We start from the raw sequence: 16,522 nt of genomic DNA on the forward strand, positions 1-16,522 counted from the left end.
ATGACTGTGGTATTTATAGTAATGGAATTTGCATCAGGAAGGAGTAAGAATTAACTTAATACTGATCCATGTGAATTCTTTTATAAGGATGGTGGTTTAGACACAGTGTGTCCTGTACTGCAGGAATGATAACTTCTTACGTTCCTGCTATACAGTGTTTTCCTCCAGAAAGGGAGAAATCACATGATTGAAAAGGAAAAGAGCCAACAGAATTTTAATCTGAGAACCGTCAGCTTCTCTAGTACAAACAGGTTAGCCATGTGCTCCTTTTTCTAATGTAGATGACATCCTTTTGACATTGTTTTATGTAACACAGAAAACGGCATTTAACTAATAAGAGAGCAAGTGTGGAGTTACCTATGGCATTTTCTCAGTGCTGTGTATGTTCATACTTTGGAAATCACTTGCCTGACAAGATTTGTAGCTAGTTAGGCAGGAGGTCTGATGGTAATTTTTTGAATCGGAAGCAACATTCCTGGAAAGAAGATATTCTTGAATTCAGAAGTTACAGCAGGAAAGTCCAGGAAGTAAATGCAGCATAGATTTTGTGATAGAAGGAGGACCCAAAGGTTTCTGTGGTATTATCAATGTTTTCTTGAAATACTGAAGTCCCTTTAATCACCCTAAAACACTCAACTTGGTACTGTCCAAAATTATACTTGTTTGATTTGAAAAAATAAATAAATCTGTGTGGCTAGCCACAGAATTGGGTTTAAGCACTCTAGAATCTCTTTAAAATCATCTCTTGTTGTGGATTCTTTGTTGTACATAGGTCATTAAGCACCTATATGGGGGCTGATTAACTAAAAATATCTACTGAGAACCTGAAGAGGAGGCATGGAATACCACAGTTTTAATCACATTACTCTAAGGGTTTTGATCTCCTGCACACAAAAGAATACCCTAGTTGTAACTGCACAGCAACAGTTAACACATTTCTGCTAGTGCTGTCAGCATTCCTGCTGACATCAGTGATATGTAAAGCAGTAAACAGAAAGCAGCCATGACTGTTCTTCCTCTAGTAGGGGGAATCAAAATAAAATGCAAGTCAGATGGAGAGCAGCGAAGATGGTAAGAAACTGTAAACTGTTCAGAAAAGTTGTTGATGTAGAAAAGTGACTCTGAAAATGTTTAAATGTTCAGGTAAATACAGCACTGTGTTTGCAGATCTTTCTGGAGAGAAGGATCTTGTTTGTAACTCGTATAGCAATGCTTCAAAGTAATCTGGCATTTATAAGAATTTAAGAAAAATAAGAAATTAACTGTGTTACCTTTTTATTCTGGATTTTCTTTGCTATAGTTAATTAAGAATGACTGTACAAGTTCTCAAAAACGTTAAATTCTGGATGCATTTTATTCTGAGTTACTGTTTTTAATAGAAACTGAGCAATTGAGTCCTAAGACTTGCTGTAATCATTTATAAAGAAGTTTATGTTAAGGCATTGACTTATATCAATCCTAGAATGAATGTGAATATTGTTGCCATTATTTTGTAAGTATTGATATGTTAGAGGAAATTCTAAAAGGAGACTTCAGTGCTTTCTAAAGGGTTCATATATTAGGTTGAAAATAACTTTACTTCTTTAGAAGATGTTTTCATTCTCAGAGAACTTTAATCAGCTCTTGTAAACACAGGGAATGGTATTTAAAATGTCAGTCAGAGCAAGCTATCTGGCATCAGAAGCTCCTTTTCGGGCAAGAAGAGTGCAAGGGCAAGAAGTGAATACATGCTGTATCTTTGTAAAGTACATACGTATGTGAACATTTCTCCCTCTAATGGGGTTTTGTGTTGTGATGTAACTGTTGATGTATCATGGAAGAAATGAATACTACTCTCCATTCCCTTCCAGACAATCGAAGGAAAGTTGAACCGCCTCTTGGAGGTCATGATCCTCGAACAGCTGTTCAGTTAAGAAGCCTCAGCACTGTTTTAAAGCGTCTCAAAGAAATCATGGAGGGGAAGAGCCAGGTACTTCTGAGGGATTTGTAGGCCAAACTATCTAGAAACTGAACTGTTTACTGGGCTTTTGAGCTTCATTTTTAGATGTATCATGGGGATTTTTTTCAGATGTTTGAAGGATGAGGGAATAAACTAAAAAGTCATTGTGTGTGTGCAGGGGAAACAATTTAAGTTGATGCTGGCTTTTGACAGGTCAAACATCTGTCATATTGGGGGAGTGAAACATTACAGTTGCTCAGCTTCTTGAACTTGGACCAGACACTCTCATTTTAGACTCCTTCCCACTTCTGTATTACCTAATCTGGTATCACTTGATGGTTTTCTCCCTTGCTAAGCGTAGGCAGGTGAAACACACTTACTGTCACAAATGGTAATGCGAATTCTGAGGATGAATTAAATCTGCTACTTACTATGGTAATGATTGGTCACAATATTTGCTTCAAAGGCTTGTCCTGCTAATCAATTTTGATTTGGCTGGATAAGGGTCTGGTGGTTGCGATTGACTTGCTGATTTCACCTCCCTCTGCTGTGTTGGACCATGCCTTTAAGAGGAGGATCTATCTGACAAAAGAAGCTACAACTATTTGTAAGTGATGATATCAATAGCTGTGTCTGGGAGCAAGACACAAACAGGCAAAAGTACATTTAATTAAATTGAAGGAAGAGGAAAAAGGCTTTTGGCTTGGTGTAGCTGTCGTGGTTTAACCCCAGCCAACAACTAAGCACCATGCAGCTGCTCACTCACACCCCTCCCTGCCCCCCCCCCCCCCCTCCCCGTCAGTGGGATGGGGGAGAGAGTCAGAAGGAAAAAGGTGAAACTTGTGGGTTAATATAAGAACAGTCTAATAGAACTGAAGAATAGAAAGGAAGAAACTAATAATGATAATAATAACAATAATAAAATGGCAATAATAATAAAAGGATTGGACTATACAAAGCAATTGACGCACAATGCAATTGCTCACCACTTGCCAACCAATGTCCAGTTAGTTCCTAAGCAGCCATTCCCCCAGGCCAGCTCCCTGCAGTTTATATACTGGGCATGATGTCACGTGGTATAGAATACCCCTTTGGCCAGTTTGGATCAGCTGCCCTGGCTGTGTCCCCTCCCAGCTTCTTGTGCCCTCTCCAGCTTTCTCACTGGCTGGACATGAGAAGCTGAAAAATCCTTGACTTAGTATAAACACTACTTAGAAACAACTGAAAACATCAGTGTGTTATCAACATTCTTATACTGAATCCAAGACATAACACTATACCAGCTACTAGAAAGAAGATTAACTCTATCTCAGCCAAAATCAGGACAGTAGCTTTTATAGGTAGACTTCTGCTTGTAAGAGTAACTTTGCTTTGGAAGAAAGGGTGATACTTTTGAGGGTGAAACAAAAGCCTTACATTGCAGTAAGCAGAACACTGAGTGTGGCTCCCATTAATATTTCAGTTTGTGGCAGCTTCTGAAGCCCCTGGAAATTTTCAGACATCTTTGAAGGTATGGGAGGGCTTGAACAGACAGGATAGGATACAGCAATAAATGAATATGTCTAGATCTTTCTCTGAAAGTGGTATGTTAGCTGTCAGCATGCTGACTTCTGTCCAAATGGTAATGCATCGCTGTCCTTGACTGCAGCCATGTCTTGCATGCGTCACTCCAGGTAACAATTTCTTCCTACTGTGGACTTGGTCTGTCTCTACAGGAGACCACTTTACTGTTGTAGAAAGCAGGTGTCAGATCCTGGAAGGTGCTGCTGTAATCACCTCTGCTGCTAATGGGGGCCAGACTTCTGCTCTGATCCCTTCCTTGTAGGCTGTTCTTGATGTGAGTGTTGGCTCTGACTTAAGCAAGGCAGAGAGCTGGAAGGTGTCACCAGCAATGGCTGGGTTTCTAAACACCCAGTCATGTGCATGTGGGGCAGAGGCACTGGAGCTTGGAACAGCCACTCTGTATGTGGCAGAATCAGTGACTTGACTTACCATGCAAAGCCGCAGCAAAAACTGTTACTTGGCATCCCCTGCAGCTTTGCAAAAGTTCCTCGGCAAAGCTCTTCACTGCATCTTTCCCTGCTTGAAGCTTAGTGTTCATCTTAAAAAATTTTAGACTCTCTTGAATGTTAGTCTGCCTTGAGTAGTCTTTGACCTTTTTCTCTACAAATTTTCTTGGGTGAGGGCAGCAGGAAATTGTTGACCGTAGCTGTTTTGGTCTCAAAATTAGTCTAGCAGCTGTGTCAAACTTCACTTTGTGAATGCCCCAAAATAACCCCCAATTCAGGATAAGGTTTTTTTTTGTTCTGTGAAAATCAGAGTTACTCTCTTCTCTGGTTGTTTTGAGAAAATTCTTGCTGCACTTTCTCTTCCTAAGAAAAACCCAGAGTATTCAGTCCCTCTGAAAAGGCTTATTGCCAGAACTGAACTCCAGCAAAGAGCGTTTCACAGTCAGAGTTGTCATGTGACCATTAGCAGTTGTCTCCATCCATTGTAATTGTAGCTGGTATGCTCAGAATCACAATTGAGAGATTTGTCTTGCTCTGTTTATAGCTACCACACCAAAGGGAAGTTTTAACTCTTTGTTTTCAAGTCTTAAAAACAAGACAAAAATTCCTTTGGCTGCACCCATGCTATAAATCAGTATATGTTGTTATCTGCTGAATGTGTATTTCACAGTTGTCTTCACATAGCAGTTAACCTGGAATTCTGAAACAACATCAGTCTGGAACACAGGCTTTTACAACTGTTTACTGAGGTTTTGAAGAAGTTGATCATATAACAAAACTTTTTACATGTATATATAATCCTTCCAAAGTACATCACAGTATTAGCTGTTGAAATGATATTCCTGCACTGATAATTCCTGGTAACTTGATTTACCCCTGGATAACAGCTTCAACTAATGTGTGGGGTTTGTGTTGTTTTGGTGGTGTTTTTTTTGTTTTAGTTTTTTCTAAACTGTGCTAGTTGAGGGCCTATCATGTGCTAGGGGCAAATGAGAGGAAAGAGCAATCAGTACGTCATATGTTTGTTTCTTCTTGGCTTTTATCTACAGCTCATCATAATTTTTATCTGCTTTGCTTCCATCTTGGATCAAGAAGGCAAAGGCTTAGTAGATTTATTCTCACAGTTAAGAACTTTCTCAGTCTTCTGCTTATAAAACCACATGAAAAATCCTTTCCATGCATGTGTATGCTTATACACAAGGGTGCACACACACACATATATGAATGTATGAAATTGTCCTTTTCAGGTGCACAGTCTACAAAGCAATCATGAATCTAAACATGCTTTTTTTTTTTTTTTTTTAATCTACAAAAAATAGCTTTTCATTACTGCCTTCCCTTGTAGGACAGTGACTTGAAGCAGTACTGGATGCCTGACAGCCAGTGCAAAGAATGCTATGACTGCAGTGAGAAATTCACCACCTTCCGGCGGAGGCACCACTGTCGACTTTGTGGGCAGATCTTCTGTAGTCGATGCTGCAATCAGGAAATCCCTGGAAAATTCATGGGCTACACAGGTGGGGTTTATCTGTTGAGAAGCAGAATGTTCTCTGTGTGCTCAGCTCTGTTTGGACTACTGCATTTTAGATTCTGGCATCTGCTAGAGAATGCTGTATAGGTCTCTAGTGGGCTTAGAAATAAGCAAAAAGAATCACAGTACCTAATTCTACCAGTTTCTTCGTGCACAATGGTGGATTATGCCATGCCTGCTTATTTTTACCAACATTACATCAATGATGACAAAACAAATATGGCCACTATTTAACAAGGATGTTCACTACAAAAAGTGCGCTCAAGTAAAATCTGCTCTTAGTAATGGTAATTTTAAAATGTAATGAGCCACATGTTCTAATTGAGGATGAAGGAAACTCTTTCAAATACCAGTTACCAAACTCTAGACATCTCCTGATGGAGGTAATTATTTCCAGACATCAGCTGGTATGTCATATCTGACTGGCTATTGTACCATGATTTCAGTGTGCACATGTGCTCTCTCTCCCTACCCCCGCAACCTGTCTCTCTCTTACTGATCATGTGTTATGCATCATTTGACATGGAGAAATTCCCTGAGAGTATATTTATCTGGGGTTTTGCTCTTTAAGGGAATATGAGAACTAGACTTAAACATGCAAAGAGGTTTTGAAACAGAAAATCCTTCTTTCCCCCCACTACACACCTCTGATCCTGTAGGAACAGAGTACTATTTGTTCCTGTTCACTTACACTCTCTGGTTCCCCTTTCCATAGGGGATCTCCGAGCCTGCACTTACTGCCGCAAAATAGCCTTAAGCTATGCACACTCCACAGACAGTAACTCCATTGGAGAAGACTTAAATGCTCTGTCCGATTCTGCATGTTCTGTATCGGTGCTGGATCCTGGCGAACCACGCACACCAGTTGGGAGTCGTAAAGCTAGCCGCAACATCTTTCTGGAGGAGGATCTAACCTGGCAAAGGTAAAGTGAATGGCTTCATGCTGAGCTCCAGAACCTTAACTGTGTTTTCAGGCTGATGCCTGCCTAGACAAAAACTGGTGGTTTTCATCCAGGAAACTTAGAAGTATATCTCCTGTGAAAAGAATGTAATCCTGTGCTTGCTTCTAATATTATTCTCTTCAAGTTGAAATGTGGAAACTTTTCTAGTGAAGTTTCAAATTATTTGCAGTTCTTCCTTTGAACCTAGGAAGGTTCCTATTGAACCAGTGATTCTATACCAGTGACAGAGTAGGCTTTTAGCTTCAGAGTTTAAAAAGACAAAACCAAACCCCATCCCTTCTAACCACCAGTGTATCGAGAGGCAAACGAGTGTGATGCTGATGCTTTGCCTGTCAGGTTTGGGGATTGGGCAAGACAATACAAGAGATGCTGTCTGTGTAATTAAGAGATAAATGGTGGAAGTAACCACCTGTTTCAACTGAAGTCGGATTGAAAGGACAGCTATAAAGGTTGTCTGATCTCCTTTCAAAGTATATTTCTTTGTATTGCTCTTGAATGAGGGGATCTTTATTTCTGGAAGATGAATGATAGAACACTGCACTTCTCAAGTGGTATGCAAGTTAATTTCTGAGGACCTTGATTTAATTTAATGTGGTGGGGGGAGGAAGAAATAATCAGATGTGGTATTTGTGCTCATTTTTCTAAGAACAGGCAGGTGTGAAACTACCAAGGAGGCCTTGAGTCAGAATGTTTCTTCAACGGAGGGATAGCGTTAGTGACATATGCCTCTCAGCAGATCTCTTCTAGTGGTTCTGATAGTATTAAAAGAAAAACTTCAAAAACAACTGTCTTCAGAAAATACTCTGACTCTTGCTTTGCCTGTTGCTTTTCAGAGTATGGTGTTCCTATAGGGAAGCAATTAAATAATCAACTTTAGGCCTAAATAAAGGAAACTACTTCTGGTTTAATGTCATGGTTATCTAAAGCAGTAATGTTGCAATGCTTGGGATAAATACTACTAAATTTTGAATGGGGGATTAAGTATGTGTGCTCGGAGTGCTTCTCTTCAGGCGTACAAAATAATAGAAGGTATCATTAATTCTGTCTTCTGATGTGTTATTAGTATCTTTTATTATGACAATGCAACAGCTTGTAGACATGAACATGTAAAGAAAGTATTTATATATTTATTTGGGGCAGCTTGTTGCACTTGAGAAAAATACTGCCTAATCTTGAAAGGCTGATAACTCTTGCTATACTAGAACACTTAGTCTTGTTGGGAGACACTGAGTAAACATGGGCTGCTTTTATGTGTGAAAGGGAGAGAGATTTAGATTAGGTAGTTCATTGTTGCTTTAGGAAGATGAAAATTTTTTTCAGTGCTTGTTGCTCTTGAAATGTAAAACTTTGCAGTGGACTACAAATACTGCATTTGTTAAGTTCCTGATTGACCTTCAGAGGTTTAAACTCAAAACACTGAACTTGCCACTTTCCACTGTGGTGCAGTTTAACTCACAGCTTCATAATGGAAGCAAAGTTTTTTGCTAATATGTGGTTTCTGTGTGAGAAGTAGTTTTCTTCAGAAGGAAACTTGGCAGTTGAGTCTCTTCCCAAAATAATGTATCTGAGTTAAAGCTCTTGCCTCTCCTGCTCTCATATACTACACAGCAGCGAGGAAGGCATTTAGGGGAGTGATGCTGTATTTACTTGTCTGACATTGCTCTGTTCTTTGAGCAGTTGGAACATACAGTCATGGGCTCCTGCTTCAACTAACTTGAAGGGCCATGTGCTTTAAAAGTGAAGGAGTGGTGAACTCTGGGCAAGTACAGCTGCTCAGGCAAAATTGTATTTTGTATGTTTTCTCAAGAAGAACATTTATTGTGCTAGTAACGTGTCTACATCCCAGGGCACAGCCAGTATGGCTGTATCAGTTGGGGTGTAGTGGCTTATATCTGATACAGTTTTGCCAGTAGGAATTTATAAGAAAAAGGAGGGCAAAGGTGATAGTGATCAGGTTAAACAATTACAGAAGGTTGTCAGCCTATCTTGGTAAAAGTTGTCTAGCAATAGCTATAGTTAGCATTGCCTGGGTTGCAAAGATGCTGGGGAGACGGGGGCAATGCCTCTACCTCCAAAGCACAGAATAGCAGCCTGTGAGGAAAGAGAATGTGTAAGAAAGTGATAGAGGGGAAGAGGGTGGGAAGGCAGGGTAATGGGAGAAGTGGGAAGAGGCTGTATTGTCCAAGAATTGAGTCTGAAGGGAGAAGACTTGAGCACTGTCTTCCAGGTATCATTGGCCTACAGATGGGGAAAGATTTCCCTATTCTATTATTGATCTAACAATCATGGCTGTGAATGAGAGATAACATTATAATTAACTGTATTTTAATTCCAACTGTTCTGATGTTGCTGCATGTAGCAAATCTCTCAAACATCTGTAATGTGCTCCTTTTCCTTGCAGTTTGATTCACCCAGACTCTTCAACTACCACGTTGTCTGCACGTCTTGGGTCTGTCCAGGAGGATGCAGGGAAGTCACCAGCTAGGAACAGGTAAACAAATTGTATATGAGTATTTTCTGTTCTGGCTATACTCCTAGCATACTCTTCACTGTAGAGCCTGTATTTTGGGGCTTGTTTTTACTGTGGGTGCTGTTTCATGTCTAAAATGGGACACTCCATTACCCATATGTAATGGTAAGTAAAGACCTACCAGTAAAGACTGTACTACTTTTGAGGAACCTATAGTTTGCTGCTGAGTCAGACAAATAGAGGTGGTGGTGAAAAGGGCAGAAAGGGAAAGAAGTGGCTAAGAAAGGTAGAGTTCTGAGGAAGCTAAAGAAAAGGGAGTAACAGAGACTTGGTAATGGGAGGCAAAGGCTGAGGTCATGGAGGAGCAGAGGTGTAGTTTTTGTTTGTTTTTTTGGTTCCCCCCTGCCCCCCCCCCCCACCTTTTTCTGCTCCCTCTGCTCTTGCATTAAGTATAATCTTGTTTAATTGATCAGGCTTTCCTAGGCTAAAATCCCACCATAGGTCTTTATGCAAGAGTGCTGGAATGAACTTGGAAATGTTTGTGAGAGCTTTACTATAAGTTGTGAGTGCTTGAGCTTAATCCCACTAAATAGTCTGGTATTAGAAGAACAAGTAATTTCCACTTCACACTGCTTCTGCTATGGTTCTGGTTACATACTTCCATTATGGTTAAATTGAGGAAATAAAGGGGAGGCAAGGATATGAGGAACAGAGAAAGACAATCCAAATTTCAGTGTTGGAGTCAGGAGACATTCAGAGACTTCTTTGCATTCGTGTTACCGGAATGCAGAATGTTTAGCAATTTGGAGGGGTCTGGCAGGACCAGTGAAGACTAGGGAACTCAGCTGAGAAGGGTGCTGGGTGTGCCTTTCAGGGAACAGACTACTTGGGAGTCTTTATCTTCTGTGTGATGGGGACGGTTAGGAGGAGATGCACACTGACTGTACAACTGAGAACTAAAAATCTCACCTAGGGGGAGTAAAATACTGGTGAATAAGCTGGTACCAAAAATCAGTTCTGGGCAAACATGACAGGGAGTCCAAACTTAAAAGTTCCATGCTGAATAACTGCAGTGACGTCAAGAAATTTCTGAAGCCTTGAGGATGCTCTCCTGCTTCCTGTTTGAATTGATGTTGTCTATTTTAAAAGGCTTTTGCTGTTAGCTCATATATGCAGTAGTAGGAGGGTTCTGAGCTGGACCTGGCAGGCCCAAACTGCTCATGCAAGTCAAATTTTAACTCTCTGGCTATTCATGGCCTCACCATAGTACCTACCTGTCTGGACTCACATTTGAGAAGTAACAATGAGGTATAACCTATCTCTGTCAAAATTCTGAACCTGTGGAAGCAAATCTACTGGCTTTGGGCTAGGCAGTGCTAGCATTTAGATCTTCTCAAAGCAGCTGTAGAAGTTTCTTTGAGGCAAGCTTGACCATGCCTCTTTTTAGTGAGATGAAGCAAGAAAGATGCAGGTTGAGTGCATTTAGATGCAGGTAGCAGAAGTTACTTGGTATTATTTTTTTTCCCTGTGGGTGGGGGATATGTGTTGGTTTTTCCCCATAAATAATCAGTCTGAGAAAAAAACACAACAGTCAAATGTTGCAAGCAGAGGGATTTGAACTTCTCCTTTGCAGATCTGTCTAAAGAATAGGGGTTTTCATTGCAAAATCTCCCCCTCTGTTTTTAGTAAAGATAAATACAATAAAGTCCTGGATGTAATTGGTGATGATAAAGACACAGATATGAAATCTGACTGTTCTAACTCTTGCTCCATGTCCTTTTATGCAAATTAAAAATCCCTGCTGATTACAGGTAGGTGGCACAGTTAAAGTAGCTGTTGTGAAAAAAATTGGGAGTGCTTAATGATGGACTTTCATGTCAGTCTCATCTTCCACCTAAGAATGCTTTTTGTTAAGCTGCATAACTCTGCCAGTTCTAACTCTGTTTAACTTGAGAGCATCTGAACAGTACAAGACAGGCAGTTTTAGCCTGCCTTGAATGCCTGACTATGACAGAAAGCTTTTGCTTATCACCCCTAGATGTATATGGATGTAGTGCCAACATTAGTTTCCTTTGATTCTACATAAATGGCTAAAAAGGACCTAACTAAACACCTATATCAGCCCAATATTCCTCCTCAAGACACAGAGGAGGAAAAAGCAGTGATTTTGAGACTATTGTACCTTCAGTGCCTACTTCTTATAGTACAAAAGCTGAAATAGGGTGGCATTGCTATTTTATGCCTGGGCTCAGTCACATCATCCATTGAGAATTCTTGGGAATAATTAGAGTGTCTGTTATCCAGTTAGCAAGCTCTGTGAAGTTATCTGAGTTTTATTCCAAAGATGAGAGGCTGGCAACAGTTCTCATCACTGAGACTGCTGCAAGCCTCTTGAATCAGTTCAGCATTGGCATTTTGAGCTTCCCTGGAGCTGTATGCAGAAGTGTTTTCCATCTTCACTCCTTAGAGCACTGTTAGCATGAATAGCTTACACTGCATGCTTTTTACTGCTGTGTGATGAGAAGTTGCACTCTGGTTATTCAAAGGCTTAGTCTAGTTGTGGGATATTGGAGCAGAGCGTATCTGAAACTTGTATTTGCATTTGTAGCTCTGCAATGATTATTGCAAAATGGTGTGTTTGTACTGGGGTACATAGCCAAGATTTCTTAACAGCTGGATTGAGATCAGGTGAATGCTCCATATCACAGTACAAGGAAAATTGCCAGTTGGAGTGACCTCCAGCTTCAGCAGACAGTTTAGCCACCCTAGGGAACAGGTGCTCAAACTTCCAGACTCTGCAAGCTGCCAGTCATATATTTCAGAGAGCTGAGGAGAAGAATCTTAAATGAGTCAAGGAGAGGGGGAATCTCAGCGCCCTGTTACAAGGATCCTTGTGTTGGCTGCCCTTGCTGGCATTTGTCTTGCCTCCAAAATGCTGGAGCTTCTAGCTACCCAGCATCCCATCTCTTCCCCAGTCTATTCAAACACAGACATATATGAATTGCTGTGCCTAAACTTAGTTCTAATTACTTCCTACAAAGAGCTTTAGAAAAGTTTGTTTAACTTGGATGTTCCAAAGCAATACACTTGCTTCCTAGGGATCCTTTCTTCTGCTTTGATGGGGATGAAAGCTTTAAGCAGTAAGTCAGTACTGAGGAGACTGAACAATGTCACAGGCTTAAGTTCCTTTTTAGCATGCTACAAGTTCGATACCTTCTCTGGTGCAGCACTGCACAATGAACACTTAATACTTAAATTCTTCTCTCTTCCACTACAGATCAGCCAGCATCACTAACCTGTCACTGGATCGGTCAGGTTCACCAATGGTGCCTGCCTATGAGACATCTGTCAGCCCCCAGGCCAGTCGCACACATTTGAAGGCAGAGACCAGCGAGGATGAGCGCAAAATCCTTCTGGTACCTTCCAAACTTCTGTTTGTGTTGCTCTGTGAAGGCAATGAAGTTTGCCTTTCTTGTATCATGCAGCAGGAGTATCTTGCTGCCTTTAAAGGCTCTTGTCTGAGCACTTTTACCTGGAACCCTCCTCCAGGTGACGCAGGGATGGAGAATATTGATGCTGCTTTGGACACTTCTGTCTTCCCGAAACGAATCATAGTTTCATGTGGTGTTTGCATAAACGTGTTTACAGTTTTAGTCTTGGGAAGTGTTACGCAGTGTGGAGTTGGTGTATGGTGGCTCCTTGTGGGTTAAACCTGTCATGGTTCTAGCTGTAATGCAATAATCTGATTCTGTATTTCTCAAAGTTCAGATTTTCCCTTTCATAGGCCACATAATCAGAAACTTTAAATGGCTGCTTCAAAATGGTTACACCATGATGAACAAGTTAAAGCTGTTAGAGCTTATTGGGCCAAAACATAACTTGGCCCCTCCCCTTGTTTGCAGAATAAATATAACATTTTGTAGAAGGTTGTAGTGACGTACTTGTTCGAAGAAAAATCAATGTGCAACAGTGTTCTGTGTAATCCTATTAGACCCTCCTCACAGAGGCAGTGTTAAATGTGGCAGTTACTGTACAATGTTCAGTAGAAAACAGTATCTTTTCTTTGAGCACGGGCAAGTGTTTCCAACAAATGGAGCAAAAAAGATGCAGAGAAGGGAAGGGAGTCACACATTTAAAGATTCAAGATTGTTCCCCATTGCCAATTTAAAATAGGGAAGGCTAATTACTGTGTTGTCAGGTATTTGCCTGCTGTCAGCAAAATGCATGCAAGTATTCCTGAGGGTGCAGAAACACTCTAGTTCCTGTTCAGTTGCACAACTCCTTTCCAGGGTGCTCTGTAAATGGATAACCACGTGAGAGAAATATTTTTAAGGCACGTCTTTATACTATCCTGCCCCATCTGTGTATGTTAATGCAGGAAAAATGAAATTTAAAATGCTATGAATGCAACTTGGACCAAGATGATCAAGTTCCAGTGCACTTCAGCTTCACATTGTTTGATTTTTTTGTTTGTTTCCTTCCTTGGGGGAGAAAAGGATTGGTAGTATTGCTTCTGTTTATGTAAGAGCAGAAGATGCAGTGTCAATTAATGTAGGATTTTCTCTGAATTCCTGCTGTTTGTTTAATGCCCTTAGCATGTAGAGCTAACTCTATATCAGGAGTTAATTTAAAGCTTAACATATTCCATTCAAAAGACTAATGAACTTTGCTCATGAAGTAAAAGATAGGGGAGGATGTACGTACACGGGGTAAGCACATACTTTTGTGAACTAGAGGTCAAAATCCTTGACTTGAAAGGATTTGCTGTGTTCTGCCAGTTTGTCCAGTTTACTGAAGTCACCATGTGAGTTAAGGGTAAATTACAAGGCAGCTTAACTGGAATTGCCAGTTGCATAAAATTTTGTGATCCTATGACATGTTCCATTACTGATCCGTTTGACTCTATATGTGGTACGGAAGGGGAGCTGCTGACGTTGGTTTTAGGATAATACTCAGGACAGCCACTGCTGGAAATAAAAGCAGAAAGCCAGTCTGGTAACAGAAGTGGAGCAAAACACATGGATCTCGGTGCACCCTTGGGAAAGTGCAATAATGTGGGTCTGGCAGTTAACTGGAAAGGGTCTGGCAGTTAACTGGAAAGCTGAAACCAGTTCAAATTTAATGAAAACTTTTTTTTTTTCTCTCTTACACAAAACCAGAACATGGCATTTGAGAAAGTGAGCTGCAGTGTCTCTTCTCTACCCCTTGGGGTGCTCTGTTGCTCGCGCAAAATAATCCCAGGTCCCAGTTTCCACTGCAACAATGGATTGTGCTGTGCCAAGCCAGGGTGCATATGGGAAAGCAAAAGGGGCCAGATGCAGAGGGACAGCTCAGTTTGGTTGGAGCATAGCCTACACAAGAGTAGGTGCACATACTTAACAGGCCTGAAAATAAGTTTGAGGTATAGGCTGAAGTCTTCCAAGTGGTGAGGGGAAGAGATCCACAGATTCAAAAACAGTTAATTGAGTTGGGAGGGGTACGCACCTTTTTTTTTCTTAGTGGCCAAAGCTAGCAGTGTCTAAAAAAGGTGTGATGCTGGACAATAAAAAGGCATCTTCAACAAGAAATGATATCCCAGAACTTGAACATAGCAGTGTGCACTGCTGTGTCAAGTACTTGCTTTATATTTGGGCTTGATAATGGACTGGTATACTTCACAAAGCCTAGGTTGAGCACATTATATAGAAAAACCCTCTTCCAAAGGATAAGTTTTCATTGTCCTCTATATTTGCACAAACCACCTGAGTTGTTTGAGAATAGGGTGCAGGAGGGAAGTAGTGAGGACATAAGTATCTTGTAGGCAGTACAAAATCTTGCCACATTAAAACCAAAACCCCCTTAACTGTGAGGATACCCACTTTGTTTCTTGCTTTTTCTCGACTTTATATAAAGGAAGGATGTAAGGAGCTGATCTCATGTCTGTTTGCACCTTCACGTAGGTAGTGCAGAATGGCTTAGATTAGTGCAGAATGGCTTAGATTTTATGCCTTTTTGTGGAGGGCTTTTGATCTAGAAGCTGATCTGAGGGCCCAGGTTGATGCCCTTGAAACCAGTGCTAAGGTCAGACTAGTAGGTAACTTGCACATCTCCCTGTCCAGGACTCAGTCCAGCTGAAAGACTTGTGGAAGAAAATCTGCCATCACAACAGTGGGATGGAGTTTCAAGACCATCGCTACTGGCTGCGGACGCATCCCAACTGCATTGTGGGAAAAGAGCTGGTCAACTGGCTCATCAGAAATGGGCACATAACCACAAGGTAACCCTGATGCTTTAGGACAGCAGATGTCTCCTGTCTCTGTGACAGGATGTTGTGAGTTTTAGCTGATAAAGGGTACCTTAGACTGCAAAGATAGACCCCTTTGCAGGGAGATGAGAAAGAGAGAAAATTCAGATCTCTTCTTTACTGCCTACCAAGGCAGGTAGGGTTCTGACTCCCTGTGGCCCAAAACAACAGGGCACAGGGGGCTGTCTGTTTTGGGAGCTGGTGTGAGACACAGCTTATGGGACAAGTATCACTCAGACAGTTGGAGAACAGTGAGTGTATTACAAAAACTGTCCAAAAATGTTCACCGATACTCCAAAGGGCAAGTCTGCCCGTGGGATCAGAGATCACCAATAGTGTTTGATAGCTAAATTTTTGGTGGGGCTGGCAGGCTCTTAACTTTGTGAGTATAAAGAATCTGGTGTATTTAAGTATGTGAGAGGGGGATAAAAATGAGATGGTTCTTAAGTGTAGAGCAACGGTCCTCACTCAGCGGAGATGCTCAGTACTCAAGCTAACAATAGTGTAGGAGCACAAATATTTCTGAATCTGCTGGACACCTCAGCTGAGTTTAGAGTACTAGCAGTCTCTTCATCTAGCTCCATACTTGAACCAGTACTCTCTGCACCCTCTCCGTAATATTTTAAATAGTGTCTGGTTAAACATGCCAATGGGATACTGATGAGTCAAATAGTGTGTAGCAAATGAATCTTTCCTTTGGTAGCATGTTTGTGCCATAAACCATGTATGTTTAGAACTAGACTTAGAAAACCATCTCTATTATTATACCTCCAGGGTCCAAGCCATTGCAATAGGACAAGCGTTGGTTGATGGACGCTGGCTAGAATGTGTCAGTCATCATGATCAGCTCTTCAGAGATGAGTATGCTCTCTACAGACCGTTACAGGTAAAAGGAGTAGGAAAGCTATGGTTCTTGCTGGGTTTGGCTGCTAACTAGAATCTTTTTTAATCCTGTTCTCAGCAGCTGTTGTATGTTTTCTGAATCGGCTCTCCTGTACAGAGAATTGGGGTCCAGGCCTTTTTCCTTAGTGGTTTAAAGCCTGAGGAAGCTGCATTTGCCGAGAAAGGTTTGGGGCTGTCCTGTGTGAAGGATGAGTTTGTTACATGTAGTGCTGCCTAAAGTGGAGGAAAGGTTCTCTAATCTAGGCCAGTGCCTCTCATGGTGGACATCTTCCATGGAGGCCTTGGAATGGCACAGTCTGTGCTTGTGGCAGCTGTGATATCAGGTACAGAATTCAGAATCTGTGTGCAATTTCTGATGACTGAGACACAATAGTGGTCTTCCACTTCTGTTTCAAAATTCCTTCTTTAAAAACTTCCAAAGAATA

At 41.1% G+C, this 16,522-nt stretch overlaps 1 protein-coding gene across 14 annotated transcripts in view; it reads left to right on the forward strand.

The window, feature by feature from the left end:
• The window catches only part of PIKFYVE (phosphoinositide kinase, FYVE-type zinc finger containing), a 74,712-nt gene that overhangs the window by 10,153 nt on the left and 48,037 nt on the right, over positions 1-16,522 (forward strand). For all 14 annotated transcript variants that reach the window (XM_049805126.1, XM_049805107.1, XM_049805117.1 and 11 more), the window contains exons 4-10: positions 1,851-1,969; positions 5,294-5,465; positions 6,195-6,402; positions 8,843-8,932; positions 12,189-12,327; positions 15,010-15,167; positions 15,969-16,080. In XM_049805126.1, coding sequence (XP_049661083.1) covers positions 1,851-1,969; positions 5,294-5,465; positions 6,195-6,402; positions 8,843-8,932; positions 12,189-12,327; positions 15,010-15,167; positions 15,969-16,080 — 998 coding nt within the window. The remainder of the gene's footprint in view (positions 1-1,850; positions 1,970-5,293; positions 5,466-6,194; positions 6,403-8,842; positions 8,933-12,188; positions 12,328-15,009; positions 15,168-15,968; positions 16,081-16,522) is intronic.

The sequence above is a fragment of the Accipiter gentilis genome, chromosome 1, assembly GCF_929443795.1.
Source record: "Accipiter gentilis chromosome 1, bAccGen1.1, whole genome shotgun sequence".
In the NCBI taxonomy this organism is placed as follows: Eukaryota; Metazoa; Chordata; class Aves; order Accipitriformes; family Accipitridae; genus Astur; species Astur gentilis.